General features: G+C 45.9%; 5 protein-coding genes across 6 annotated transcripts; 2 read left to right on the plus strand and 3 right to left on the minus strand.

The window, feature by feature from the left end:
- Positions 1-115: 115 nt before the first annotated feature.
- On the plus strand, positions 116-3,383 carry LOC106709562 (SCY1-like protein 2). The gene is made up of 6 exons (XM_014501383.2): positions 116-330; positions 418-1,253; positions 1,368-2,040; positions 2,117-2,336; positions 2,424-2,630; positions 2,735-3,383. The coding sequence occupies exons 1-6, from the start codon at positions 204-206 to the stop codon at positions 3,228-3,230; spliced, it is 2,559 nt and encodes an 852-aa protein (XP_014356869.2). The 5' UTR covers positions 116-203; the 3' UTR covers positions 3,231-3,383.
- A 1,191-nt stretch (positions 3,384-4,574) lies between these two features.
- LOC106709543 lies at positions 4,575-7,497 on the minus strand. Its single transcript, XM_014501362.2, has 4 exons — positions 6,940-7,497; positions 5,655-6,565; positions 5,254-5,389; positions 4,575-5,125 (listed from the first exon to the last, which is right to left on the minus strand). The coding sequence occupies exons 1-4, from the start codon at positions 7,409-7,411 to the stop codon at positions 4,806-4,808; spliced, it is 1,839 nt and encodes a 612-aa protein (XP_014356848.2). The 5' UTR covers positions 7,412-7,497; the 3' UTR covers positions 4,575-4,805.
- A 2,695-nt stretch (positions 7,498-10,192) lies between these two features.
- On the plus strand, positions 10,193-13,086 carry LOC106709541 (vang-like protein 1). Its single transcript, XM_014501361.2, has 6 exons — positions 10,193-10,271; positions 10,449-10,600; positions 10,816-11,790; positions 11,872-12,056; positions 12,155-12,267; positions 12,347-13,086. Exons 2-6 carry the CDS (start codon positions 10,515-10,517, stop codon positions 12,653-12,655), a joined length of 1,668 nt encoding a protein of 555 aa, XP_014356847.2. The 5' UTR covers positions 10,193-10,271; positions 10,449-10,514; the 3' UTR covers positions 12,656-13,086.
- A 2,871-nt stretch (positions 13,087-15,957) lies between these two features.
- On the minus strand, positions 15,958-18,507 carry LOC106709563 (slit homolog 2 protein). 2 transcript variants are annotated; one of them, XM_014501385.2, is made up of 2 exons: positions 17,235-18,497; positions 15,958-16,002 (listed from the first exon to the last, which is right to left on the minus strand). In XM_014501385.2, the coding sequence occupies exons 1-2, from the start codon at positions 18,347-18,349 to the stop codon at positions 15,981-15,983; spliced, it is 1,137 nt and encodes a 378-aa protein (XP_014356871.1). In that variant the 5' UTR covers positions 18,350-18,497; the 3' UTR covers positions 15,958-15,980. The 2 variants fall into 2 exon arrangements, with proteins under 2 accessions (XP_014356871.1, XP_014356870.1); XM_014501384.2 differs by lacking the exon at positions 15,958-16,002 and adding an exon at positions 16,143-16,804 and having other exon boundaries at positions 17,235-18,507.
- Positions 18,508-19,374: 867 nt separating this feature from the next.
- LOC106709540 (integrator complex subunit 7) lies at positions 19,375-25,148 on the minus strand. The gene is made up of 16 exons (XM_045680071.1): positions 24,992-25,148; positions 24,494-24,908; positions 24,269-24,381; positions 24,053-24,186; positions 23,773-23,961; positions 23,533-23,696; positions 23,345-23,465; positions 22,985-23,239; positions 22,755-22,918; positions 21,287-21,417; positions 20,844-21,222; positions 20,480-20,711; positions 20,195-20,406; positions 20,026-20,122; positions 19,643-19,840; positions 19,375-19,487 (listed from the first exon to the last, which is right to left on the minus strand). Exons 1-16 carry the CDS (start codon positions 25,077-25,079, stop codon positions 19,431-19,433), a joined length of 2,949 nt encoding a protein of 982 aa, XP_045536027.1. The 5' UTR covers positions 25,080-25,148; the 3' UTR covers positions 19,375-19,430.
- Between the last annotated feature and the right edge of the window lie 2,138 nt (positions 25,149-27,286).

A 27,286-nucleotide genomic window follows, 5' to 3' on the forward strand; every position in this document is an offset into this window, starting at 1 on the left:
AAACGTGTTTAGGTATGCTTCAATAATGCTGTTTGGCAGAGTGATGTTGCTGACCATTGCTTGTTATGTTCCAAGAAAAGAATATCAATGTCAGATGTCATTGTTTTGTCAAATGTCAAAAGCCTATAGGATTCGTGATGAATGAATTTGTTTGGTTAAAACAAAGTATTTAAAGTTTTATTATAGTAGTATTATCTGTAAAAATGGACGTTTTTAATAAATTTTATTCGTCGGTTAGTAATACTGTATCCCAATTATCTGGTGTTTTACCAGGAAATCCCGTCACAAGAGAATTCGAAGCGACACAATTTATTGCGAGTGCTGGACCAGGTAAAGGAGTTTAAGTATTGCAATATAGCGTAGGTCACAACACTAACGTAGATCAACTTTTTAATTCATCTTTCATTCAATTTCTAGGTCTGCTCTGGAAAGTTTATAAAGGTTACAAAAAATCAACAAAACAAGAAGCTTCTATATTTGTTTTTGAAAAAAAACTTCTTGATCGTTGGACGAAAGCCGACAGAGATGTTATGATCGAGATATTGCGGCGCGGCGTTGTGCAGCTCACAAAGTTGCGCCACCCGCAGGTCCTCACAGTACAGCACAGCTTGGAGGAGAGCCGAGAGAGTCTCGCATTTGCAACGGAACCTGTGTTTGCAAGTCTGGCAAATATTTTAGGCAATACAGAAAATATGCCCCAACCTATTCCCAATAATATGGTTAATTACAAATTGTATGAAGTAGAAATAAAATATGGTTTGATGCAAATCGCCGAGGGCCTGGCTTTCCTCCACAATGATGTAAAGCTTCTTCACCACAACATAAGTCCTGAATCAATAATAGTCAATCAGCAAGGTGCTTGGAAAATATTTGGTTTTGATTTCTGTATAGCAAATCAGAGTTCTCCCGGTGCGCCACCATTTTGGCCATTCACCGAGTATTGTCAGGCGCTGCACCCGCTGACCCAACCCGCTTTAGACTACCTGGCACCTGAATATATTTTGTCTGCAAGTCATTCCCCCGCAAGTGATATTTACTCATTGGGTATGTTGATCTATGCTTTGCACAGTACGGGGCATCAGTCATTGGGGAATATAGGAAATGATTACATAAAGTTCAAAAAGTTTGCAAATGAGCTGAGGAACCTTCCCCAGTCCCGTTTGCTCTGTGTGACGGAGGGCCTCAGGGAATATGTGAAGCTGATGTTGAACACAACACCGGAGCTGCGGCCGGACCCACATCAGTTTTTAAAAGTAAGTGTTCTGAAAATGAGTCTAATCAAAAGTTTACATAAAAAATATAGTTAATTTTTTTACAACTTTTTACCATACAATTTAAATAATTGTACTTATTTACTTCATTCTCAGATTCCGTACTTTGAAGATGTTGGAGTGAAAACATTAAATTATTTGGACTCACTATTTCAGTGGGACAATTTGCAAAAGTCACAATTTTACAAAGGACTTCCTCAAGTTATACAGAAGATGCCTCACCGTATCTGCATATACCGGATCCTTCCGTGTCTCACCAAGGAGTTTGTCAACCCGCCCATGGTGCCGTTCGTGCTGCCAAATGTTCTTTTGATTGCAGAAAACTCAACCAAAGAGGAGTACGTGAAGTATATACTTCCAGTACTGAAGCCGGTCATGATGATTCAAGATCCAATACAAATTCTGCTCATATTTATGCAAAAAATGGAACTTCTGCTCAAACTGACCCCAGGGGAGGAAGTGAAGAGTGACATCCTGCCGATGCTGTACCGGGCGCTGGAGTCGGACGCGCAGCAGATCCAGGAGCTGTGCCTGTGCGTGCTGCCGACCTTCGCCGCGCTCATCGACTACCCCGCCATGAAGAACGCGCTGCTGCCCCGCATCAAGAAGCTCTGCATCGGCACCAGCTACATCTCGGTGCGCGTCAATTGCTTGCTCTGTTTGGGGAAACTGTTGGAACATTTGGACAAATGGTTGGTGTTGGATGAGATCATTCCGTTCCTGCCGCAGATACCGTCTCGGGAGCCGGCAGTTTTGATGGGCATTTTAGGTACGTTTCTTACGATCTATCTAGATATAGTATATTGTATACGATCATTTTTTTGAATCCCAATGTGTGCGGTCAGGCATATACAAGGTGGCGCTGAGCCACAAGAAGCTGGGCATAACGAAGGAGGTGATGGCGACGAAGGTGCTGCCGTTCCTGATCCCGCTGTGTGTGGAGAACGGGCTGACGCTGAGCCAGTTCAACGCGCTGGCGGCGCTCGTGCGCCAGATGGTGGCCACAGTCGAGGCCGAGCACCGCGCCAAGCTCGAGCAGCTCAACTCCATACAGAACGACTCCAAGTTAGTTTACGATTCATCTCGACATCATTATAACCGACTTTGTGTGTGACCCCCGACTTTGTACCCGCTCATGACAATTGTATTTAGGGTAATGGAGCGCGCGCTGAGCTCCGTGAGTGCGGGCGAGACGCTGGTGCCGCTGCCCGCGCACACAGACCTCGACGACATGTTCTCCGGCCTGGGCCTGGAGCCTTTCACAGCGGAGAAGCCCTCTGCCCCCGCCCCCGCCCCTCTCGCCCCTCTCGCCTCCTCCATTACAACTGCCTCGTCCCTTACTATGGAAGAAAAACAGAGGTCAGTAGTATAGGAAAATATTACAGACAGTGAGGGATTTTTATTCGGTTCGATTATATAAGTACAGGTCGTCTTACTTCACTGATGTACTATATGACCGTCAGGCTGGCTCAGCAGCAGGACACGGCGAGGAGGTTCACCCGCCAGCAACCCCCGGCCGTAGCGCCCGCCCCCCCGGCGCAGCCCCCGCGCCCCGTCGACCTCACCAGCTCGCTGCTGCAGGCCAACCTCACACAGCTGTCTCAGAAGCCCTACCCCAAGCCGACGACGAGCCAGCTCGCGCCCAGCTATAGCGCTTCGAGCTTCATGTCCACTCGCATGCCGCTCAACACCTCGTACGGCCACAACGCCCTAGGGCTGGAGGCCCAGGGCGCGGCTGGGGGCGCGGCCGTGGGCGCGACGACGTGGGCGACGCCCAGCAACGCCAACTACAGCAACAAGTGGGCCGGCAGCCAGGGCCGGCAGGGCGGCGTGAAGCAGGACTGGTCCGCCTTCGAGTCCCTGCTGCCCGCCCAGCAGCAGCAGCAGCAGCAACACGACAGCAACAAGAACGGCGTCAAGGCGGATGGCAGCGGGGAGATGATGGACTTGCTGAGCTAGACGGCCGCCATCAACATTCAGTCAGGGTAATGTTTGTACTACGTTTTCTTTTGTAACTTAGCAGCAGCAGCAGCAGCAGTCTGCTTCCTGCATTGTGTCTGCAACTCCTCGGATAATACAAAACTTTGTATTCTGTATATGTATGATATTACATTAGTACATCCAACATTTTGCAATAATTTGATTGTAGTTTTCACACGACTAATAAATTCACTGAAGAAGAGAGGAAACTTTCCCTATATTGTATTGTTAGGACTGTTGAGGGTAGTCTCAAAAAAGGTTTTATAAGGAAGCGTGCGCTGCTGCTCGAGGTAGTCTCTTTCCATCCGTCATTGCGGAACGTCTGACATTTTTATTTATTAACGTTCGGTTTGAGTTTATACTACAGCGAGGATTATTATGAAGTAGAGTTAAATTCATTATTTCGCTGTTAGTTTAATTCTTTTAAAAATACTTTTGCATCAAATATCTTACAGTATATATATATAGAATTGTTTACTTCTAAAATGTATTAATTCTGAATTTGACGGTTTCAAAATGAAAAACATTGTTTCGTTTTTATGTTATTATAAATGCAACAATTACATGAGGAAATTATTTAAAGTGTTATTTTTGTCCAACAAATTTAATTTATTTAAAACATATAAAATACTGTATATCTTAATATAATATAATTATTAATTATAAAATACAATAAATTATTACTATGTTTACATTTTACACTTATTATATAAAATGAGCTTTCAACTTTGTATATAAGAATTTATTTTCATCGAAACATGTTATTTTGTGCTTATCTGAATGTGTTTAATGTAAAAAATATATACATTTATAACTAACTGTTTGCGTTCACTAAACATGTAGCGTTTGTAAAAATGCAAATCTTAAAATAACTATATGATTGTAATTAGTAAATAGACTGACATCTCCGTATTGCACTCACACTCGCTTATTAAATGCACATTGAGGGACTTCTTTACTGACCACTTGATGACTTTGAGTACAACAGTTGATTAATTAGAAGTGTCACTGTTCTCTTGTAATGTGTTAGAACAAAAGATGTGTCGTGTTAGTGACAGCCATGTCTGAAGACCAATATTGATATTGTTATTTGATGAATGTTTGTATGTCTGTATGTTTGCGGCGCCGCGGCGACACAACTCTACACTACATAGTTATATATATCTATATTAATTGTATTGTAATTATAAATGTAATGATCTCTTATTATAGAAAATGTGATGAAACTTGCATTTGTTTTATTTATACACAACTTTTGTAAACAAATATTGAGGTCGATGACAAAAGTTCTATTAAAACATTGGTGGAATTTTATTCGTGACTACCACAGCAGAAACCCTCATCCTAGAAACCATTGCCGTTCCTCACATTATTTTAAAGATGGCAATCGGAACCCACTATAAAAATCTAGCAAACGTGCATATTATACGTTCGTATAAACGACAACGGACAAGGCGGAGCTCGTGCGTGTCTCAGAAGACTGCACAATCTGTACAACAAGGACGATTTTGTATCATGTACACGTGACGAGAACTAAACTCGCCCGAGTGCAGTCTACTGAGTCCGTGCGGTGAAGGAGGCGAGGAGGAAGGCGGCGGCGCTGGCGGCCTGCAGCACTGCGGCGGACAGGAAGCACGTGCGGTACTCGTAGTTGTGCAGCAGCGCCCACGCGCCCAGCGCCACGCCCGACACCACCTCGGCCGCCGTCGCCGTCGCCGCGCCGTCGAACTGCGCCCCCGTCGAGCCCACGCGTGCGCCCACACTCGCGCCCACCCGCGCGCCCCGCGCCCACACCGCGCCGCTCGCCGCCGGCGCCAGCGCCCCCAGCGCGCACCACGCCGCCATCCACCCGCCGCCGCCGCTCACCGATATACCTGCGGGTACATGCGGCACTCTTACATCGACGTCTCGAGTTTATTCTTTATCATTTATTATCTATTCTAAAACTAAATCTGCGAGAATTGCAACTATAAATATTTAAAGCTATAAATTAGTGGCACACCGTAGAAGCCGATGGCGCCGCACGCGCAGAGGGCGGCGCACAGACGCGCCCCGTGCCGCAGCGCCTCGGGCAGCAGCAGGCAGGGCGCGGCCAGGCACAGCGCCGCACCCTGCCCCAGGCCCACCAGACGAGACACCTGTAACCGACGCCATAACTTGTACTTAATCCTGATCCTCGTGATTTTGAAAACTTGCCTGAGAAAATCTCATCTAACGCCGCAAATTTATCACCCAATCAATTGAGCGATGCGGTCTAAAAAATTACTACATACTTATGTCATCATTTGATGATAATTTTTCAAATCGTGTGTTTTTAGAAATTCAATTTTACTTAGATCGTTAATCGGAAATTTCAAGAAATATACGAATATATAAGAAATATATGTATAACTTTTTACTGACCGACCAGATGTTCATCGAAGGATTCCGCTCCCACATGAGCGGCGGCAGGAGCACGCCCATCACCAACACGGAGAACGTGGTGCAGAGGTGTAGCAGCGCGTGCAGGTAGAAGTTCACGTCCACCAGCATCTTCTTTATGGCTATGAAATTCTTCTTGAGAGAGGCCGTCCTTCTGGCCGTGCCGGGCGTTACATCCGCCGAGAACACGAGCCCGCCCTGCGGCGCGTCCACCGTCGTCTCGCGGTACAGCGGCTGCGGCTGCTGCGCCTCGCGCTCCATGCTCCTCAGCTCCCGGTACCCGCTGATGCGGCCGTAGCTGGCCACGTCCAGCGATCCGAAATCTGAGGAGAATCGGTTGGAAGAGGCCGCCCCTTCGCCGAACATCGCGCCGAAATCCGAGGAAAACCTTTGCTCCCTCGAAGGTCCGTTCTCTCGGAGATCGACGGACGGATCGAGAATTTCTCTTGCGTTTTTCCTCGAATTAAAAACTACGACGTCGGTATTGTCGTCGTCCTGCGCGAGGTTGGTGTTGCCCTCGAGAGCGGCGGGGGCGACACCGACAGCGCCCGCCGCCCGGGTTTCGTTCCGTCGCTGGTTGGAGAAGATAACCTCGTCCTCGTCGTCGGCGGCGTCGCGCAGCATGTTGTAGGTGGTCCTAATCACCTTTTCGATGTATATGGGGCGGGAGTAGGCGGCCAGGAAGAGACAGTTCTGCATGATGACCGCGCCGTAGATCATAACGACGACGTCGGCGGTGTACAGGGAGCAGAGATGGCCCACCAGTAGCGGCACCAGGCAGCTACCGAGGGAGGGCGCCACTCTCACGATGCGCTGCGCCATCGTCAGCTTCTCCCTGAAGTAGTGCGTTATAATTACATCCGTCTGCTGGCCGGTCAGAGCGCAACCCATACCTGAAAACAATATGTTACATCATTCACTTGAAAAAAAAGGTCATAAATGTTTATAAAATAGACATATAGTTTTAGTACATGCTTCATTTAAATGTTAAAAAAATAATACTTTTTACACTATACTTTAAGAGCACTGTATATTTCAATGTATTGTGACGATGTTACTATCAGAAACTATTCCCAAAACATAGTATACAATAGTATTGTAATCGTTTATTCGTAAACAAGGTCGGTTTAAGTTGTTTGCGAGTTGCAAGTGCAAGGCAATTTTTCTGTAACTGGAATACCGTGAACTAAAGAGAGTGTTGTCATCCCTGCTGGTTAAGCTACTAGTGCTACACTATGACACACATACATACTTGAATATAACTTACCTGCGAAAATTCCTGAAAAAATATTTACAATATGGTCATTACTGTCCGCGTTTGTTGAGTAACTAGACAGTAACACGCCGGCCACGGTCAAACAAAGTCCAGAAAGAGCGATCACCCTCGGCATATTAAAAATCGTTACCATAGCCCTGCACCAAGATTCTAAAAGGAGTCTTATTATGACCATAATCACAGGCACCAAGGCTATGTCCACATCCCAGATTTTCATTAATTCCCCCTCTTCGTGGTCTTCTTCCCTTATCGCTTTCAAAATGACGAATCCATATAAACTTAAAAGAGAAGGTACAGTTACATGATACACTGCCGCGGAAAAAACAATGAGCCAGCCATATCCACCGTCGGGGGGTGTCGGCCCAATCTCAGGTTGAGACGCGACAATTCTGTCTAAATGCAGATCTTCAACCCGATCGCCCCTCTCCGTTCTGTTAACGCTTGTGTTGGCTTGTGCGTCCATTTTTTACACAATAAACAGAAATGACTGTAAATTCATGTCGAAAATGAGGTGTTCAATGAGTTATCTATAGCAGAGAATGTTTTATCTTATCACTATCTTGTCGCGTAATCTAACGCTCTAGATTTTTTAAAATTAGCGCCAATTAGTGATTATTGAATGTTACTTTTGTTAAATGCAGATTATTATTAAAAAATAATTCAAGATGAATAAGTGAATTATACTCGTATTTTGTATGTTTTATTAAATAAATAAAAAAAATCTTGTTTTTCAACGTAACAAACATATTCAACGTTTGAACTTCTGAACGATCATGAATATTGTACGACCATGTGAAAATGTCAAGGCGGCCGCAACAAAGAAAGAGATAGTTTTATTTCGGTATCCGTGAAAAGAAAGAGATAGACCGACCATACTCGACAAAACTAAAGTAATATCTTCCTATGTTGTGTAGTCTCAAGTTTATTCTGTCTGTTCCAAAGAATATAATACTCTCTATAGAGAGAAGAATGACATGTTACATACTATAGTATTATAACTTTGGTCTATACGCTTATACTACTAGCGCCATAATGGTCGCCCATATGAAAAAATAAAACGCGGGAATTTTGAATATACGTTTAGTATTTTAATTTATTTATAGTTAAAAATTTATATTGGAAATTATGATTATTTTGATAATTTGGCAAATGTAAGATATTTTTAAAGAAAGAATAATTTTAAAATGAAATAATCATTATTTCCAATATATTGTGTTAGTAAAAGTTATTAGCTTAAATTAGTTAAAGGAATAATGAAATGAAACAGAGTAATTTAACATCATTTATTTAATTAAATTTAGTTCCCGATTTTTTTTAATTAAGAATCGCTTTAAAGATATAAAAATATTGATTTTATTATGAAATCACAATTTTCATTATAATGCAGCTCATTATTGTGAGGCAAATTTGATGGTGAAGTAACCTGGAAAACATATTTATTATAACTCCATTTACAAAAGTATTTAATTAACCCAGTAAAGGTATATTTCAATTTGTATACATTATATTAGTTTATTTAAAAACATTATTTTATGCCACACTAGTAATTCAGTAAACTTAAAGTTTAGGAATACAGGGATTCCTAGATTTTAGTTAAGACATACAAATCTTTAAAAAAATTATATTGAAGTTATAAGCATTTGTCAGTCGCTCAACTTTAAAAAATGAACAAAATTAAATTATTACAATTATTATATTAAATATTAAAACATTATGGCAATCTGAATTTTAAGATGTTTAGTCAGTTATTGAAAAACTGTTCTTGCAAGTAATTAAATATAGTAAAATAATAACAACAATAATACTATTAAAAGAAGTGAAATACATACAAAGGCATTTTGGTCCATTTCCACTTGTTGTTTCTTCTGTATATGCTCATGTGAAGGTCCTGGTGTAGGTGAAACCTGAAATTTTGTTAACGTGTTAAAATATATAGTATAGTAAAGTTTTATAAGATGGCTTGATTTATATGACATAATGTATTTTTTTATGATTCTGACCTCTTCTCCTAATCACAGTACATTGAATAAGTGGAAGATCTGGCTATTTTTTTTATTATCAATTATTTATTCTATGAAACAAATAAAACCTAATTACATATTATATCTTATGTCACTCCCACAACTGAAGAAATGTGCCGAAAAGTAAGACATAAACTTGAGAAACACAACCCTTCTTTGGCAGTCAGCTAGAAAAATTTTTAAACATACTCAATCCTTCAAAACATTTAAGGTGAGCATTTAAATACAATAATTAAAAATACATAAATATTATTCACAATCATAACATACCTGACTAGAAGAACCTGGTATGTTTCTCAGTTTTTCCAATATGGGCTCAGAACCAATAGGTATGGAAAACTTGTTTAAACGTGTTTTAGATATGTTAATAAAAGATTCTTCTGTAAAATGTTTACTGCATAGCATTTTGTGGCTGGTATGTAATTTTTTTTAAAAATCTACATCAGTACAGTTTTCTTCAGGGAAACAGAATTCGGCCCAAATGTGGGATCTGTAATAATAACAGATTATCAGAGACCGAATAAAAGAAATCTTGTTATATCAGATTATTACTTCGAAGCAAAATGTGGATGGATTTTTTAAAAATATTTACCTTAAAACTGTTTCAGGGTTTCCATTCCCAATCTTAGGAAATCGGTGAAAAGTTAAAGTATGATCTTTTGCTAAGGTCACTCCACACTTGACACATTTTCTGTACTGATCAGACATGTTAAAACTTAAAATAATAATGAGGTCAATATTTCACTTATCAGAGTCAATATCTCAAAACTTAAACACTCGCGTTATTAGTTCAAAAATACAATGCAATATCAAAGATTTCGGAACCATACGAGAACACGTTTTGAAACAAATTTGAAAACTTATTTTTTTAACGGTTATGATTTAAAATTGCCATTACTACATTTTTTTGCGATGTAGATATAAGATAACAAGTGATCGTATATCTTGATTTATAAATACAAATGTAAGAAATAAGACAATTAATAATAGGATTTTTTTTAAATCATGTTTTCTTATTTTTAATTATAAATACTTTATTATAATAATAAAAGGATGAAATATTTTTTTTTTATGGCAAGTATAGCTTGGACTATCGCGAGCGAAAACGGCATAGATATATGCTCTATCTCGTTCATATTATGGAACCCAGTTAACACAACAACAAAATTGTCTCTGTGTGAAGTTTCTTGTTTTTCGTTCGAAGTTGGCGGACCCTGGTCTGTTCTGTCTAATTTCGTTTGGCCGATATCTGTAAAAGACGCTCCTATTAGAAAATATCTATATAATATTAATTATGCAATGGTAAAATCCATTTTCGTTACTAAGACAACGGATTCATAAAATAATCAATACAGTGTGATGACCTATTTATTAATTTTCTCTCAAGAAATTATGATTTGCTATGTGCATACTTCCGTCCAACCCAAGCATTTTAATTGCTCTGGTTCGGTGGTTTGATTTCATGGTGGATTATTTTAGGCCGAGGCGTGTAATTGCCCATGGGTAAGGACCGGGAGCCGACACTAACTGTACAAGAGGTTAGATATGGAGACGGAGTCCGTGAGATCGGAGCTGAGCAGTCGGTCGCGGCGCAGCTCCCGGCACCGTCAGCACACGCACAGGAGCACACGGTTATATCTTTTATACCTTGCAAATTAATAATTTATAAAGGCCTAATTTTAATTCTGTTAAACTTAATATCTTCATATGTTTAGAAAGCGTTAGGCGTAACTAATAAAGTAAGCCACATGCAAAGTCTAAAGCTATAAAGACACTGGTTTCAGTACATCAGTATTTCAAAATAATAGAGTTATTGACAAAATTTGATTGGTTTTTTTCCTTACAGAAGTACCAAATCTCACAGAAAAGATTGTGGAGACAATACAATGGCTCCATTTCAAACTAGTGTCAACATTAACCCAGAAATATGCCGAGAGGGACAAGAAGTTATTGAAGTTCAAATCTTGCCTCAGGATGAGAACTGGGGAGAGAACACCACAGCAGTCACTGGGAACACATCAGAAGGGTCACAGTCCATGGAGGATGTGAGCAACTGGCCCATGGAGTCTGACAGTGGGATAGGATTTGTTTGTTCTAGATATTTTGGGACAACAATAGCTTTAGGATTATCTTTTGTATCATTTGTTAGTCCTTTGGCGATGGTTGTTCTTCCAAAAATTGGGTTTTTCCCGGGATTGACTGACAACATAGCCATCCAACCTAGCCAAAGGATACAATTGTTATCTTGTACAGCTGAATGTAAAGGAATTCTGCTTTCATTAGCATTTAAATTAGTTTTATTAGCAATAGGAGTGTGGGCCGTGTTTCTCAGGCCACGCAATGCCGTCTTACCGAGGATATTTGTGTTCAGAGCCATGACTCTCGTCATCCTGGCCGTTTGCACATTCTCCTACTGGCTGTTCTACATTGTGCAGATCACTGAAGCCACAAAGGCGTTAGCCCTCGGGGAGGAAGCCGTAGATTACAATGCATTAGTTTCTTATGTATCAAGTTTTGCCGATACATTGCTATTCATACATTACATAGCAGTAATTTTAATAGAGATACGGCATCTGGAGCCCGTCTATTATATTAAGATCGTTCGCAGCCCCGACGGGGAGAGCCGGTCGTATTCAATAGGACAGCTGAGCATTCAGAGAGCCGCAGTGTGGGTTCTGCAAAAGTATTATACCGAGTTCCCAATATATAATCCATACTTGGAGAAGATTCCAATATCAAAGTCCCAAAGAAAAGCCCAGTCCAGTATCAAGTTCTATGAAGTTGACGGCTCCACTGCAAACACTCCATCGGGGCAGGCGCGGTGAGCATTATACATTTAAGTGTTCATTTATCACAATGTATCAATTTATTATTGGATATAACATTGTTGTTAACACTGCAGATCTACGACCGGTTCGTGCACTGGCAGCGGCGGGCGGCGCCGCGACTCGTCCTCAGCACACAACGAACGCTACTACGAGGAGGCGGAGCGCGCGCGGCGCGTGCGCAAGCGCCGGGCTCGCCTCCTCACCGCCGCCGAGGACGCCTTCGCACACGTGCGCCGCGTGCGCGTCTCCGCCGGGCTTGGTCAGTGCCACTTCTCTAAATTTACTTTTATCACATCTTAGATTTTTGGCTGTGACATATTATGATGTGTGTGTGTGTGTGTGTGTGTGTGTGCGCAGGGGGCTCGCTGGGACCGCGAGAGGCGGCGCAGGCGGTGTTCCCGTCGCTGGCGCGCGCACTGCAGAAGTACCTGCGCGCCACGCGCCAACAGCCGCGACACTCGGCGGACTCTGTAAGTTGGCTCCTCTGTCCCCTACGGCACACGCTGGCAGAGCTTCTTCAATGATCGGGTGTGTCGTGGTGTGTTGCAGGTACTGGCGCACCTCGCGCGCTGCTTGTCGCAGGACGCGTCGCCGCACGCCTTCCTGGAGCCGTTCCTGGTGGAGGGGCCGGTGCTGTCGGCGGAGCAGGAGGCGCGGCCGCTGCAGCGCTGGGCGCTGGTGTCGGACGAGCTGCTGGCGCGGCCGCTGGCGGAGGGGGTGGACTTCCAGCTGCGGCAGGGCGACGTGTCGCTGCTGTGCTGCGTGCGGCGCCTGCCCAAGTTCAGCCTGACGGAGGAGGTGGTCGACCCCAAGAGCAACCGCTTCGTGCTGCGGCTCAACTCGGAGACGTCCGTCTGACAGGAGGAGTGCTCGGCGCGCAGCGACCTGCGCCTCGTGTGACCCGGCCTTCGCCCCCCGGCCCCGGCTCCGGCCCCGGCCCGGCTCGGGGGCTCCCTCGTCACATCATTTGGTGTGCTGTGACTTCACTCAACACTTGCATTGATTTTAAACTGATTGTTGGCAAACATATTCATTTTTGAGTAGTGTATTGAGTGAGCTGCGACACAAACGGAATGTGCCACAAATAGTGAACAGTTTGAACAATTTACAGAAGAATGAAAATGAATATCAGGTTAAGAAGAAAATGTATTGTCAGGAAATGTGACATGTATCAAATAATATTGTGAATCTCAGTACATATTGTGAAAACACTTGTTGCATTTAACTTTGATATGTAACAGTAATGTGTCATAGTTTGTTAGTAAGTAAAGAGTGACATTAATTTTGTATGATGCACAAATTTTACTTTAAGATATAAAATTTACTTAACACTGATGTGATTTGATGGTATATATTTTATAACAGAAAAATATAATTTTTGACAAGTTATATGTATAGTTTCGGAGGAACGCCAATATTGTTTTTTATCACTTCAAATGTTATAGATTATTGTTTGAGTTAAATTCGTACAACATATGTATATTGTAGTAAAGCGCGGGCGCGTCTCGTCTCGTCAAAGTGCAGCTAAACAATTATAAGCACATTTCAGTACTCATATCATATCGTAGGTTAAATATTTATTAATAGAATAATGAAGTGATTACTAAATTCGTGGGCCTTAAAGTAGTCAGTGTTAATAAGTCACTATTTGCTTTATATATGAGGAAGAATACAGTAATTTTGTAAAATTGATCAACGTTGTCTCCATTACAACAACATATACAACATTTTAATAATTAAATACAAAGTAAAACTTATAAATATTAGGTCCTTACATATGAAATTGGCGTTTTGTATGGGAGGAACAAAAAGTCGAATATTTTTTAATATAATATATTTAATTAATCAAAGTATGAACCATTATTTTCTATGCACTTTTGCCATCTCATAGGTAGTTCATTGATCCCTTTACTAAAAAAACCAGTCGGACGGGAATCAATAAAATCTTTGAAGGCGATTTGGACTGCCCCATCGGAGTTGGATTTTTTCCCTTGCAAGAAGTTCTCCAAATTTCGAAAAAAATGGTAATCTGTTGGAGCAAGGTCCGGGGAGTACGGAGGATGTCTTAGACTTTCCAATTGAAGCTCTTCTAATTTAGTAGCCGTCTGTTGCGCAGTGTGTGGTCTAGCGTTGTCGTGAAGCAGCAGTGGCGTGGAGCGATTGACCAGCCTAGGTTGTTTAGCCGCTAGCTTTTCCATCATGGTTTGCAATTGCTGACAATAGACATCAGCCGTAATAGTCTGGCCAGATTTGAGAAAACTGTAATGAACAATACCGGCACTAGTCCACCAAACGCTTACAAGTAACTTTTTTGGGGGTAATTTTCGCTTGGGGCAGGATTTGGCTGGCTGGCCAGGATCCAACCATTGCGCTGAGCGCTTCCGATTATCGTAAAGAACCCATTTTTCATCACAGGTAATGATTCGGTTCAAAATACCTTCATTATTGTGCCGGTTTAGTAATGTAACGCAACAGTCGACGCGCGTTTGCCGGTTTGCTTCAGTCAATTCGTGAGGTACCCACCTTTCAAGCTTTTTAATCTTCCCAATTTGCTTCAAGTGAATTAAAACAGTTTTATCACTAACATCGCAGCCTGCAGCTAACTCGGACGTGGTTTGCGATGGATCCGCTTCCACAATAGCCTTCAACTCTTCATTATCAACTTGAGTCTCAGGCCGTCCACGGGGCTTGTTCTGCAGATCGAAATTTCCAGAACGAAAACGTTGGAACCAAAAACAAACTGTGTTTTCTTTTGCAACACGACCGCCATACACATCATTCACCCTTCGAGTCGTTTCCGCAGCACTAGTGCCACGGCGGAACTCGTACTCGTAAATAATGCGATATTTTAAGTTTTCCATTTTGTAAAATGAGTGACGCAAACAGAAAAAAACAGAAGAAAAAAAACAAATGAATGACGGTCATCGAACCACAAATACATGAGTCTATAGCTGTACAAATTTGAATTTGGAATTCCTTACCAAAGAGGAGAAATTCGTGATTAAAGTGGCCAGTACGAAAAACGCCAATTTCATATGTAAGGACCTAATATACTGCCTTATATGTATATTGTAGTAGAAATATTTAAATTGTGAACGCTTTAATGAATGAATCTCATTACAATGTTTAAATTTAATGTAATATGTGTATGTATTGGTCACAGAAGCTTGTGTGTGTGTGTGTGTTTGGCCGCGTGTGTGATGGCCACAGACTGAGGTACAGTGACATATCCGGTTTGAGATTGTTCAAGACTGACAGAATTTTTTTTATGATTTTTTTTCCGAAAAACGTATCTCAAGTTTTTAAAGGTTACGATTTGTATATGGGGACTGTTTGCAATTTAACGATAGGTTTCTAAAGTTTTGAAAAAAAAGACAATTCATAAGAAAGTTTTTAATTTCTCGATGAATTTTTCTAAGCATGTGGTGATTGTAATTGTTGACGTCACTGATTATGTTATTGTTATTTCTTAATAAAGTAAACTTGAATATTGTCTTTGGAAAGATTTTAGTTTATATTAGGTTGGTACCTGTTTCAAACATATTTAAGATTTCAAATTCGCTAGTCCTAAGTAAATATAAAATTTATATTCAATAAAATATTGATCCAAAGTTTGGAGCTTAGCAACGCTTGTGGCTGCTGAGGAATTATAATAAGTATATGTAAGTGTACAAGTTGGTATGAGTCAACTTTCTCAATAACCACTTTTTGGTCTGAACATGCCATGATTCCAGTTCATCATATCTTAAACACTTTTAGATAAGCATTTACAACTTCTACAAGATAATAAAGAAACAATATTATATTTATAGAAGTTTATTTATTAATATCTTTACATGTTTAAGCTAAAAATTGTATTAGTTTCCGTCTTATGAGGTTTTATTTTATTGTCTACAAACAATTTCTCAAATTAATAAAGCGCACAAAGTTTGTCGGCGAGCGGCGGAGAGCAGCGGAGAGCGGCGCGCACGCTTGTAGGCGAATACGAACACATTTTTATATAACTTTTGTATTTTACAAATATATAAAGTGAACTTTGAATCTATTATTTACATAACCTTACCCATCTTACTATATTTATTATTTAGTAAATATAAACAACTACAAACTTGTTTTCAAAAAAGCCAACAAATGGGTTATGAAATGTTATTTTATTATTTCGGTCATATTGTCCGCGGCATCCTCAAGTCACATTGTCGTCTAACCTATGAAATGAAAGAAAACCTCATCAAATTAAAACATTATTTCCTAAAATTCAATAATGATCATATTTGACTTATTTTTTAGCCGACTTCAAAAAGAAGGAGGTTATCAATTGACTGTATTTTTTTTTATGTGTGTTATATATAACTTGTGGTATCGCGCCGGCGCTGATACACTAAAGACATTAAAATCAGGTACACAAGTATTAATATTTTTACTCCAATTTAAAAGTAATAAAGTCATCATTTTTAATGAGTTTATAATGGTCTCAAGCAACACGCATTATACAACCGAAAATGTTTTCTTTCGACCATGGACAGGTGAATGGAACAGAAAAGAGAAGGTATTAAGCAGAGTAAGGTCGATAGAGGGCGCTAGGGAAGAAAGATATCGGCTCAGAAGATGCGAACGATCCCGAAAAAAAAAGTCAATTGAATTTAATTCAACTAAACAACAAACGAATTATTTACAACGACACTGCCAAAACTATTATTAGTATCACAGAAAATATGTTAAAAGGGAGTGTGCTACAGCTATAAGGCGGTGGGTGCTGTATGGGCGACGGCGTGCGCGTGCAGAGGCAGCGCGGCGTAGGCGGATGTGGGCAGCGCGCGGCCCCGCGGCGGGCAGCCCGGCAAGTACCAGAACAGCCACAGCGCCGCCGCCGACGAGAACATGCAGAACGCGATGAGGCCGACCACCGCGCCCGAGCCCCCGCCGCCTCCACGCTCGCGCGGGCATCGGAAGTACTTCTCCTTCAACTCGAATATTTTGCTGTTGAACAGCGACTTCGGGGTGTAACATCTGAAACAGGTTATTCCTTGGCCGTTACTATGGTGTTGGGTGTTCTGCAATAGATTGAATGGGATCTTTGATGTCCGATATGAGAAGACACATTGACACATTATATTTGAGGAAAACTTTGCATATGTATGAGTCATACGAGAAATACTTAGATGCTCAACGTATTTTCCGTTGATTCTGAAAAACCTTGTAACAGATTCAGTTCGAACAGTGAGCTGGCCGTATTCTGACTAATACATTGATGAACAAAGAGTAGGTACATGAACGTCACATGAACGCGATAAGAACTTGTTGCGGATTAAAGCGGACACTGATAATCGCTGATTAATTACCTTAAATACATTAGGTCTTATCTCTTCTCCATACTCGTATTTGTCTATTCCTTTTTCATACAGACAGATACTCAACAGAACCGACTTCGTGTACTCACCTCAAGTGTTCGTAATCGTTTGGTTTGATTTGAAACTGCTTGATCCAGGCCAGCCGGCAGTCGCAGTGCCAGCGGTTGCCTTGCAGATCGAGGCGGGAGAGTTGCCCCAGGGGCACCTGCAGCCGCCGGTCCAGGGTCTGCAACCTGGACGACTTGAGCGACAACTCCTCCAGCGCGAAGTCGTCTGCGTCTTCCAGCACTTCCCGGCCGAACGCCAGCGCACTGAACTCCGTCAAGTTGAGGTTTCTCTCGAGGTCCAGCCTCACGAGCGCCCGGAGCGGCTCCAGCGCGTTCGCCGGCACCGACCCAATGCTGAGGTTGTTCATCTTGAGCACCTTCAGTGCCGTCAAGTCGGAGAAGTCCTCGCCTGATATCTCCCGGATCGGGTTATCGGACACGTCCAAGTACTCCAGGGTGAACGGGATCTCGAACAACTCGGTCAAGTCGTTGTTGGCGATGACCAGCTCCCGTATGTCGTAGGCGTCTACAAAGAAATTGTAGTGCACGCGGCCCAAGCCGATGCCACTGATGGACACCTTTTGGATCTTGTTCGTTAGGCCAAATCCGTCCCTATCGAACAGGTCGGTGTCCTGGAGGGCGGGCCCGATGTTGTTGTTGTTCAGGATGACCTCGTGCAGCTCCCGCAGCGGATGGAACGTGAGTTTTGCGAACGACACAAAATTGTTATTCGCCAAATTTAAGAACTCCAGCTTTGTAATGGACCGGAAGACGGCGCCGTCGAGTCGCTCCAGTCGGTTGTAACTGAGGTCGAGGCGGCGCAGATCGGGGAGCGCAAGGGCGCCCGGCTCAATCTCTGTAATGTCGTTGTTTTTCAGCACCAACTCCTGCAACGATTTGGATCGGAGGAAAGGCCCCGATGGTATTATCTTCAAACCGCTCGAGGAGAGGTCGAGAGAGTGGGCCCGGGGCGGCAGCGTGCGATTACCGCCGAGGGCGCTCCTCCTGTAGGAGCAGTCAATGTGCTGCCGCATGAGGTCCTCCTCGGCTCGCTCGTGGTACCTGCATACACACTCGTCAGGGGCGTCGCAGAAGGTCCAGCCGCGCGCCGCGCAGCAGACGGCCGCCAGCGCAAGGACGGCGAACGCGCGTCGCATTCTGTCCGCAATAAGACGCGCACAAAACTGATAGTGTGACTCGCGGCGCAACTACGACGTTATCAGTGGCGGCGTTATCTTAGATATTTGATTGTTGGTCATTTCTCTTTGTTTACGTACGTATAGACGAGGCCGTAAGTAGGTGAGATAGTGTGCGGTGCGGGGAGGCGCGCCTCGGCTTCGCTGTCGCTACACACATTAAACTTATTTCATACCCGATTTTATTTAATAACTTTGTAACGAAGGTAGCTCGTTAATTGTTGACATGATCAAAGTTTAAATATTTCATTCAAAGATTAATATGATGTATGTACATACAATTATGTTATACCTAAAGATACAACTAAACATTGTAAAATATGTAGTTGTTGAATGCAGAATTAAACATTCTGTCAAAGAGGTGGCATACTGGCCACCAAGACCTTTGACTTTTTGTGTTAGAAAAAGATATGTGAAAAATAGAAAGAGAATCGCGCGGGAAGTTAACGACGAGATTTAGTAGATATTAAAGTTTGATTGAAATAATTAATGTAAATAGTTTTAGTATAAGTATATTAACAACGTAAAAAATCATTTTTGTCTGCCGTGCTGTTGTTTTACATTTATATAGTAGGTAGCGAGCGTATTTGAGAAATTTAAAATTATACAAAATAGTGAAGTAGCAAAAAATAAACTTTTAATTTGTTCAAGTAATGTAAATGTGATCTTTTGATGACATTATTTACCTGATAATGAATATGATGTATGAATATTGAGACAGATTTGGCCTACGGTCGGCGCGGGTCTTCATCTGTGCTCTTGTTTGATCACACGCCGGTACTGCTGCGTGCGGCGACATAACATCTGTCACTGACTATAATTTGTGAACTCCTCGCCCAAAGCAGGAGACCTCTGGAGGTCGGGCTGTAGCTCGCCGTGTGGCGGTGTGGCAGAGTGTGGCACACGTTTCTCGTGCGTAGCAAGATTCAACATTGGGAAAGGTGAGAAAATAAAGGCGGTATAATAAAATATATTTTATTGGACACGATACAATTGTTACAAAGTTAGATGGTAGTGGCGGCGGCGGGTGTGCGGCGCGGCTCTAGAACCTGGTGCGCGGGGGTTGCGCCGCGCCCTTGCTGGCGGGGTCGTCGTGCGCCTGCGGACATCGCGCACATCACATAGTGCAACAAGTAAATATTCTATAAACTGTGTTTTGTATTTATCTGTGTGTTGGAATCAAAGGTTGTACTTTATAATCACCGGTAAATGTGATAGTCGTGTGGTGTGTGGTGTGTGGTGTGGCGATGTTACCTTGACGACGATGCTGGTGCGCGGGCCGGTGAGCCAGAGCTGGCCCTTGTCGTCGACGAAGGCGGCGTCGACCGCCACAGTGTAGAGTCCGGCGGCGGGCACGCTCACCAGCTGCTGCGCCGAGAAGAAATCTCGCACCGGCGTCACCGTCTGCACCGCGCGCAGCACCGCCCCGCCCACTGCGCCCGCCTCCGCGCTCTGACACCACACAACAGTCTCCTCACTCAATATCTTCATCTTTACGGCTATTCAGATTTTCTCAAAGCAGCCATAAAGAAAGCCTCTAAACTTGCCATCTCGTTAGAGCTGCACATTTTTATGGTTCATGTTTTAGCTTTAGATGATAGATTTAGTTACGAATGTGTGTGAAATGTAGACGTTACCTTGTCGTTGTTGCGGGTGTGGGGGGTGTGCGGGGCGTGCGGGGAGGCGGTGACCGTGATCTGTACGCCCCGCACCGCGCGCCGCCCCTGACGCTTGCTGCACAACACATCACATACACGTTGATACAAATACCTTTCAGTGACGGAAGAAATGGCAACATGCGAGTACCTGACGGGCGGGTGCAGCGCGACGCCCTCCATGCGCAGGGCGAGGCGGTGTCCCAGCGGCAGCGCGGCCGCGTGGTCCGGCGGCGGCGCGCGCCAGCCCGGCGCCAGCGACAGCCGGCACAGCGTGGCCGCGCCCCGCGCCTCGCACACCCCGCGCGGCCACAGCGCGCCCGCGCAGCACGCCCGCACCCCCGCCAGCACCGCCTCCGCGTGCTGCAACCTCGCACTCTCAGTGTCAGCTCTCGCGCGACATCTCTGCCTCGCACCTTAGCCACTGACGTGTCACCTTGTGCGTGATGCCGGCCGGGGCGGCGGCGGCGGCGGCGGCGGCGGCGGGGCCCTCGAACAGCTCCGCGCTGATGGCGGCCAGGCGCGCGGCCGGCGCCAGCGCCACCACCTCCTCCAGCGTGCGGGGCGCGGGGGGCGCGGCGCACGTCTCGTACTCCACCCCCGCGCCGCCTCCCGCACCCCCCGCGCGGTCCAGGAACTGCGCCAGCTGCGCAAACGTGTGCTGCGAGCTGCGCGAGGTTCACGGAGTCAAGGAGCATTAAATTTTTTCGATTTTTTATTTGTTGAATCGATTTAAGATGAGTTACAAGTCACAACTGCAGTTTGAAGATTCTATACAATATAATATGCAGAAAGGATACATATGAAGGTGATCGAGCGTGGAGTCGTCTGCGTGGAAGGCGGTGCGGGCGATGTGCGCGTACCGCTGCGCCACGCCCGCCGCCTGGCGCGCCGCCCGCCGCAACGCGCCCGCCGCCGCGCCCGCTCGGCCGCTCGCCTCGCGCGCCGCTTGCGCCACCGCGGGCGGCGGCTGCGTGCAGAGAGCGCGCGCGGCGGCGGCGGCGGCGGCCAGCGCGGCGAGGGCGGCGGCGCGCGCGCTCATCCAGGCGGCGGCGAGCGGCGTGCAGGCGCTGCAGCCCGCGCAGCCCGCCGCGCACGCCGCGCCCGCGCCCCCGCCCGCGCCGCCCGCGTCCCCGCACGCCTCCCACAGCCCGCTGCACGTCTCCAGCCCGGAGATGCCTGTACACTTGCAGGTGAGTGGAGGTGTGTGCGGCGCGACGACGGGCGAGTGTTGCGGACGTACCTTCGTTGAGCAGACGGGCGTCGGCGTCGGCGGCGCGGTGCAGCGCGCTCAGCCAGCGCTGCGCCGCCTCGCTGGCCGCCTCGCCGCTCAGCCGCCGCAGCAGGTCGGCGGCCACCGCCTGGTGCCCGTACCTGAGACAGGGGTCACGTTGACACACACACCGCGCAGTCGGGTGGTGTGGTGCAGTGTCATGTGACCTGAGTGCGGCGCGGGCGAGTGGTGCGGAGTGTCATGTGACCTGAGTGCGGCGCGGGCGAGTGGTGCAGAGTGTCGTGTGACCTGAGTGCGGCGCGGGCGAGTGGTGCAGAGTGTCGTGTCACCTGAGTGCGGCGCGAGCGAGTGGTGCGGAGTGTCATGTGACCTGAGTGCGGCGCGGGCGAGTGGTGCAGAGTGTCGTGTGACCTGAGTGCGGCGCGGGCGAGTGGTGCAGAGTGTCGTGTGACCTGAGTGCGGCGCGGGCGAGTGGTGCAGTGTGTCGTGTGACCTGAGTGCGGCGCGGGCGAGTGGTGCAGAGTGTCGTGTGACCTGAGTGCGGCGCGGGCGAGTGGTGCGGAGTGTCATGTGACCTGAGTGCGGCGCGGGCGAGTGGTGCAGAGTGTCGTGTGACCTGAGTGCGGCGCGGGCGAGTGGTGCAGAGTGTCGTGTGACCTGAGTGCGGCGCGGGCGAGTGGTGCAGAGTGTCGTGTGACCTGAGTGCGGCGCGGGCGAGTGGTGCAGAGTGTCGTGTGACCTGAGTGCGGCGCGGGCGAGTGGTGCAGAGTGTCGTGTGACCTGAGTGCGGCGCGGGCGAGTGGTGCGGAGTGTCATGTGACCTGAGTGCGGCGCGGGCGAGTGGTGCAGAGTGTCGTGTGACCTGAGTGCGGCGCGGGCGAGTGGTGCAGAGTGTCGTGTGACCTGAGTGCGGCGCGGGCGAGTGGTGCGGAGTGTCATGTGACCTGAGTGCGGCGCGGGCGAGTGGTGCGGAGTGTCATGTGACCTGAGTGCGGCGCGGGCGAGTGGTGCAGAGTGTCATGTGACCTGAGTGCGGCGCGGGCGAGTGGTGCGGAGTGTCATGTGACCTGAGTGCGGCGCGGGCGAGTGGTGCAGAGTGTCATGTGACCTGAGTGCGGCGCGGGCGAGTGGTGCAGAGTGTCATGTGACCTGAGTGCGGCGCGGGCGAGTGGTGCGGAGTGTCATGTGACCTGAGTGCGGCGCGGGCGAGTGGTGCAGAGTGTCATGTGACCTGAGTGCGGCGCGGGCGAGTAGTGCAGAGTGTCATGTGACCTGAGTGCGGCGCGGGCGAGTGGTGCAGAGTGTCATGTGACCTGAGTGCGGCGCGGGCGAGTAGTGCAGAGTGTCATGTGACCTGAGTGCGGCGCGGGCGAGTGGTGCAGAGTGTCATGTGACCTGAGTGCGGCGCGGGCGAGTGGTGCGGAGTGTCATGTGACCTGAGTGCGGCGCGGGCGAGTGGTGCGGAGTGTCATGTGACCTGAGTGCGGCGCGGGCGAGGCGGTAGCGCGTCCAGCCGTCGCGGGCGGTGGCGGCTCGCAGCAGACGTTGCTCCCAGCCGCGGCTGAGTCGCGCGCGCAGTCGGGCGGCGGCGCGCTCCTGGAACATCACCGTGCACACCAGCACCAGCATCGTGCCGTCGTCCTCGCGCTCGCCCTCCTCGCAGCTCGCACTCCTGACAACAAATATACCGGTTTAAAATAAAGTAGCGTCGTAATTAGAGATGACGTTTACGTGTCCGTACCCCTCCCTGTTGAAGGCGCGCAGCAGTGCGGGCAGCGCGGGCGCCAGGTGCTGCGTGCAGCGCGCCGCCCCGCCCAGCGCCGCCAGCGCCTCCACCAGCGCCAGCGCGCGCCCGCGCCCCTCGCCCGCCGCCCCGCCACCGTCCGCCGCGTCCAGCTGGCCGGCCAGCGTGGCGGCCGTGCGCTCCGCGTACAGACTCGGCTCCGCGATGCTCAGCTGCACCTGAACATGGCGTTCTCAATATTTAAGAGCTTGGATAGGAAATATAATAATGGCTCAGTTAAATTATTAACTAGGAACTGGTACAAACGACTAAAAAAGACTTACAAGGCAACGCAAGGCGACCCTCAAGGGTTTGATGTGACCGGTCCGCTGTCCGGTGGCGATGACCAGCGACTCCAGCGCCAGCATCAGGTCCGATCCCTCCACCGGCAGACTCTCCTCGTAGCTATAACACGAACGGTTGTGGCGAGCCGTCCTCCTGTGAGGCGAGGGCGGAGTCCCGCCGACATTACCAGTGCACGACGAGGCGCGTGAGGACGTCAGCGGCGGTGGCGGCGCGGCGCAGGTCGGCGCTGAGCGTGGCCTCGAAGCAGTAGTGCCGCAGCGCGCCGCCGCCCGCGCCCGCGCCGCAGCCCCAGCCCGCCGCCGCGCACACCGCCGGGCACCGCACCAGGGTCTGCGCGAGTACGGGATGTAATGTGCGAATGTTCAGCCGCTACATCTCCCCTCAGGTTTTGTTGCGAGAGCGGCACCTGCATGACCCGGAGGCAGAGCATGGCGTCGCGAGGGTCGCGGCAGTCGGCGGCGGCTCCGGCCAGCCGCTGCAGGCAGTGCGCCGGCCACAGCGCCGCGTGCTCCGCCAGCCGCTGCAGCCCCACCAGCGCCGCGCGCCGCACCGCACTGCGCGCCTCCTTCGCAGCTATACGTAGCAGAAGTTCAACCTGGAATTTATTGGAATTTGCACACTTGGAAATTATTTCAGTAAAAATTTGTTTGTAAATTTATAATAAATAAAAATGACCAGGAGGTGACCTGATCGGGCACGTGCACGACGGTGTCGGCGGCGATGGCTGTGAGCGCGGAGATGGCGGCGCGCACCGAGCTCGTGGACGGGAAGCGCTCCAGCAGCGAGTGCAGCAGCTTGAGCACGCCTTGCGCCCGCACCGCTGCAGTGCATTAACACACAACATTTTCACAAATGCTCCACTGGTAATAATACATAATAAATTGATGTCAGTATTCTTATACCTCCACCGTGGACAGTCCTTAAGGCGCGAACCAGTTTGGCTCTCCGGTCTGCGGCCGTGCTCTCACACTCCACCATGTCAGATAGCTTGTTGCACATCGCTACTGCAAATGCACTAAAGAAAATATTTTTTTAAACAGATACTTGATCAATCTGAAAGTTTTTGCTTTATTAAATATTACCAATAGTTGTTCTTACAAAGAAACCAATGGTTTAGCTTTACTTACTTAGAATGTGCAGCAAATCTAGTTGTTGCATAGATGGCAGCGTCAACCTCCACATTGTCATGACTCTCGAGTCCCCGCCTGATGGCATGGTGCACATTCTGTCTCTCCGGTATGATGCCCGCCACTGCGCCCAGCGTGCGCAATGCCAACGCTCGCGCCACGGGGTCATTTGAATGAAGTACACTGAACACCCGTCGCAAAAATTCATCTACATTCAGAATCTTGTCTAAATGTTTCTCACTTTGTTGACATACACGCAGTACCCATAGCCTTAAGAAATTGTTGCCCATACGAAACACATCGGCTAACTTCAAGAACGAGGAGTTGATCAGTATGGGGAATGGGTATTTCTCAAATAAACGGGGAAATCTGACAATGGCTTCACATTGTTCTCCAACCTTTCCAGATCTCAGACCTGTAAAATCATTGAATTTTAATGCATATATCCAACATAATATTGTTTGTGTACTGTACGGTTTTATTAAGTACTAATCAAACCTTTATCCAATTCCGTTAATGCAGAATTAGCATCTTGTTCCGGTTCTCCAGAATTATCATTGAAACTGTTTGACCTTACACCAATCATATTTATATTTTAATTAATATACTTATTTACTCACAACACAAACATAAATTCACGCCGTGAAAACATCAATTCTTCCATTCAATGGTGATTGTCAGTTGTCAAAGGCAATGTCAAACTTGTCAACTGCCAACTGACAGTGACAGTTTATAAAATTTCATTCCACGCAAATGGTCTTACATAGTTTAATCTAGATCATGAAAAAAAAATTCAGTCATTATTTTACTACCGTGATATATGTATAAATCAATGAAGAGTACAGTCTGTTTAGTTAGTATACTTCACTGATAATAACCAACCTTTTCTTACGATTCCGCTTACAGCGACAACGAGCGTTGACATGTTTATAAATAAGTATTTCCTTACAAATAAGTCGTAAGTAAGTAATTATTTCACGAGCACATCAAGCACCCTTATCCTACATGTCGGTACTTTGAACGAGACTGTTTAGTTTACGACAGTAATATAGGGGTAATGAATGATTACGCGTATAAAAATGGCTTCTACAAAACGTAAAAGTTTGTCCGTTGAAGATAAAAGTAGTGTTACAATGCCAGCTTCAGAGAGACTTCGAATGTAATAAGTGAGCAAGAATTCTTTGGATGGGTGTAATCATTTGACAGTATTCATAATTACGAAAAAAATACAAGATAGGTGTTGAGAAATGGCAAGCTGGTGCTGCGACGTCACGACCGACGTCACGACCGGCGGCGCGTACGAGCGGACGGCGGTCGACGTCGACGACACTCGCCATCTTGGACCCCACCGGCAACGGACGACCTTTGCGAACGATCGTTTATCAAGACGGCAGTAACCAGCTTTTATACAGTCCACTCTCCTAGGTCCTCAAACAATAGGAATAGAATTTAATTGTATAATAAATTAATAAACAAATTAATTGTAATGTAGAGAAAAAAAAATTGTAGATAGGTCTTAATATGCTTTTTAAGGTGTAAAGAAATCGCTTCTTAAATGTAAAAAACAAAAATCTATAGAAGACTGTTAGCGCCTGTGAAGATTTCAGCGGCAAATAATATTATCAGTCCGGACGTAAAATGCAAGACTAACTCGAAACTAAACTTTACCTTCATTCGACTAAATCTTGCATTTAACAAAGGCACCTCAATATTTATTACTTACCTAATTTATCTATGCTTTTTAGCAGAAAGTCTTTATGGCTGAAGTGTTGTCTATGTATAGATTCAGATACCATCATCCTCTTCACGGAGTTATTTATTAAACGTTTCTAGTAATTGTCACTAAATTTCATTTATTTTAACTATCTTGATTTAAAGGTTACAAATAATTAAATGAGAATTTATGCAACATTAAGTAAATTTCCATTGAGTAAATCAGATACTCTTAAAACAAAATACACACACATCTGGCTGCTGTCTAAATCCAATTCAAATTAAAGCACTATATTTAGGCTTTGGTTTTATAATAGGTTGCAGAAACAGCGAGTGAATTTTGAATTAATAGAAAGTGCAACTAACAAACAAACGATGCTATGCGAGTGACAGCATCATCAAATTACATTAACAAGGTAGTGTCGTGCCGCCCTCAAATTAATAGCACACAGAAACTCCGGCGAAGCAGAGCTGTGTTTAGTCGCGACTCCCGGCTCCCGGCTCGCCTCTCAAAGCGTCCTAATTACTCTCATCCCACCTGTGAAACTGTACCCGTGTATGCCGCCATTACGGTGTACAATGTCGCCGCGGAATGGCGCCTTGTCATTTTGATAGATCGCTACACTAATGATAGAGCCGAGCTCACTTTGATGACATTGATTAAGATTTTACCGGTAGGATTGTTTTGTGAAGTGAGCACAAACTAGCCTAAAGTTACCTGAAGGCACCTAACTATAAAGTAATCTCACAAACTTAGTACTTTGGAAATGTAGAGAAGCGTAAATTTTTACAGCTTTACAGAGATCGTTTTTAACGTTTTTTACGAATTCCACATGTTATACAAAATAAAAACAGAAATTAAATCGTTTATTTCTCGCTGACCTGTTATAAACTAGGTATATGTGCCAGTATACGTAATCCTTTAGAAAGAATTGTCCGATGAAACGTTTTAAAAATGTGTGCAATCGTAATTCCTTCCGGATCGCAACAAAAGCTTTGTTTTGGTTAACTTTGCAAAAAGATGATAACGTGACAAAATACGCAAGTAATCAATACCGGACGTGTCCAGTGTTAATCCTC

The sequence above is a fragment of the Papilio machaon genome, chromosome 11 (assembly GCF_912999745.1).
Source record: "Papilio machaon chromosome 11, ilPapMach1.1, whole genome shotgun sequence".
NCBI classification, from domain to species: domain Eukaryota; kingdom Metazoa; phylum Arthropoda; class Insecta; order Lepidoptera; family Papilionidae; genus Papilio; species Papilio machaon.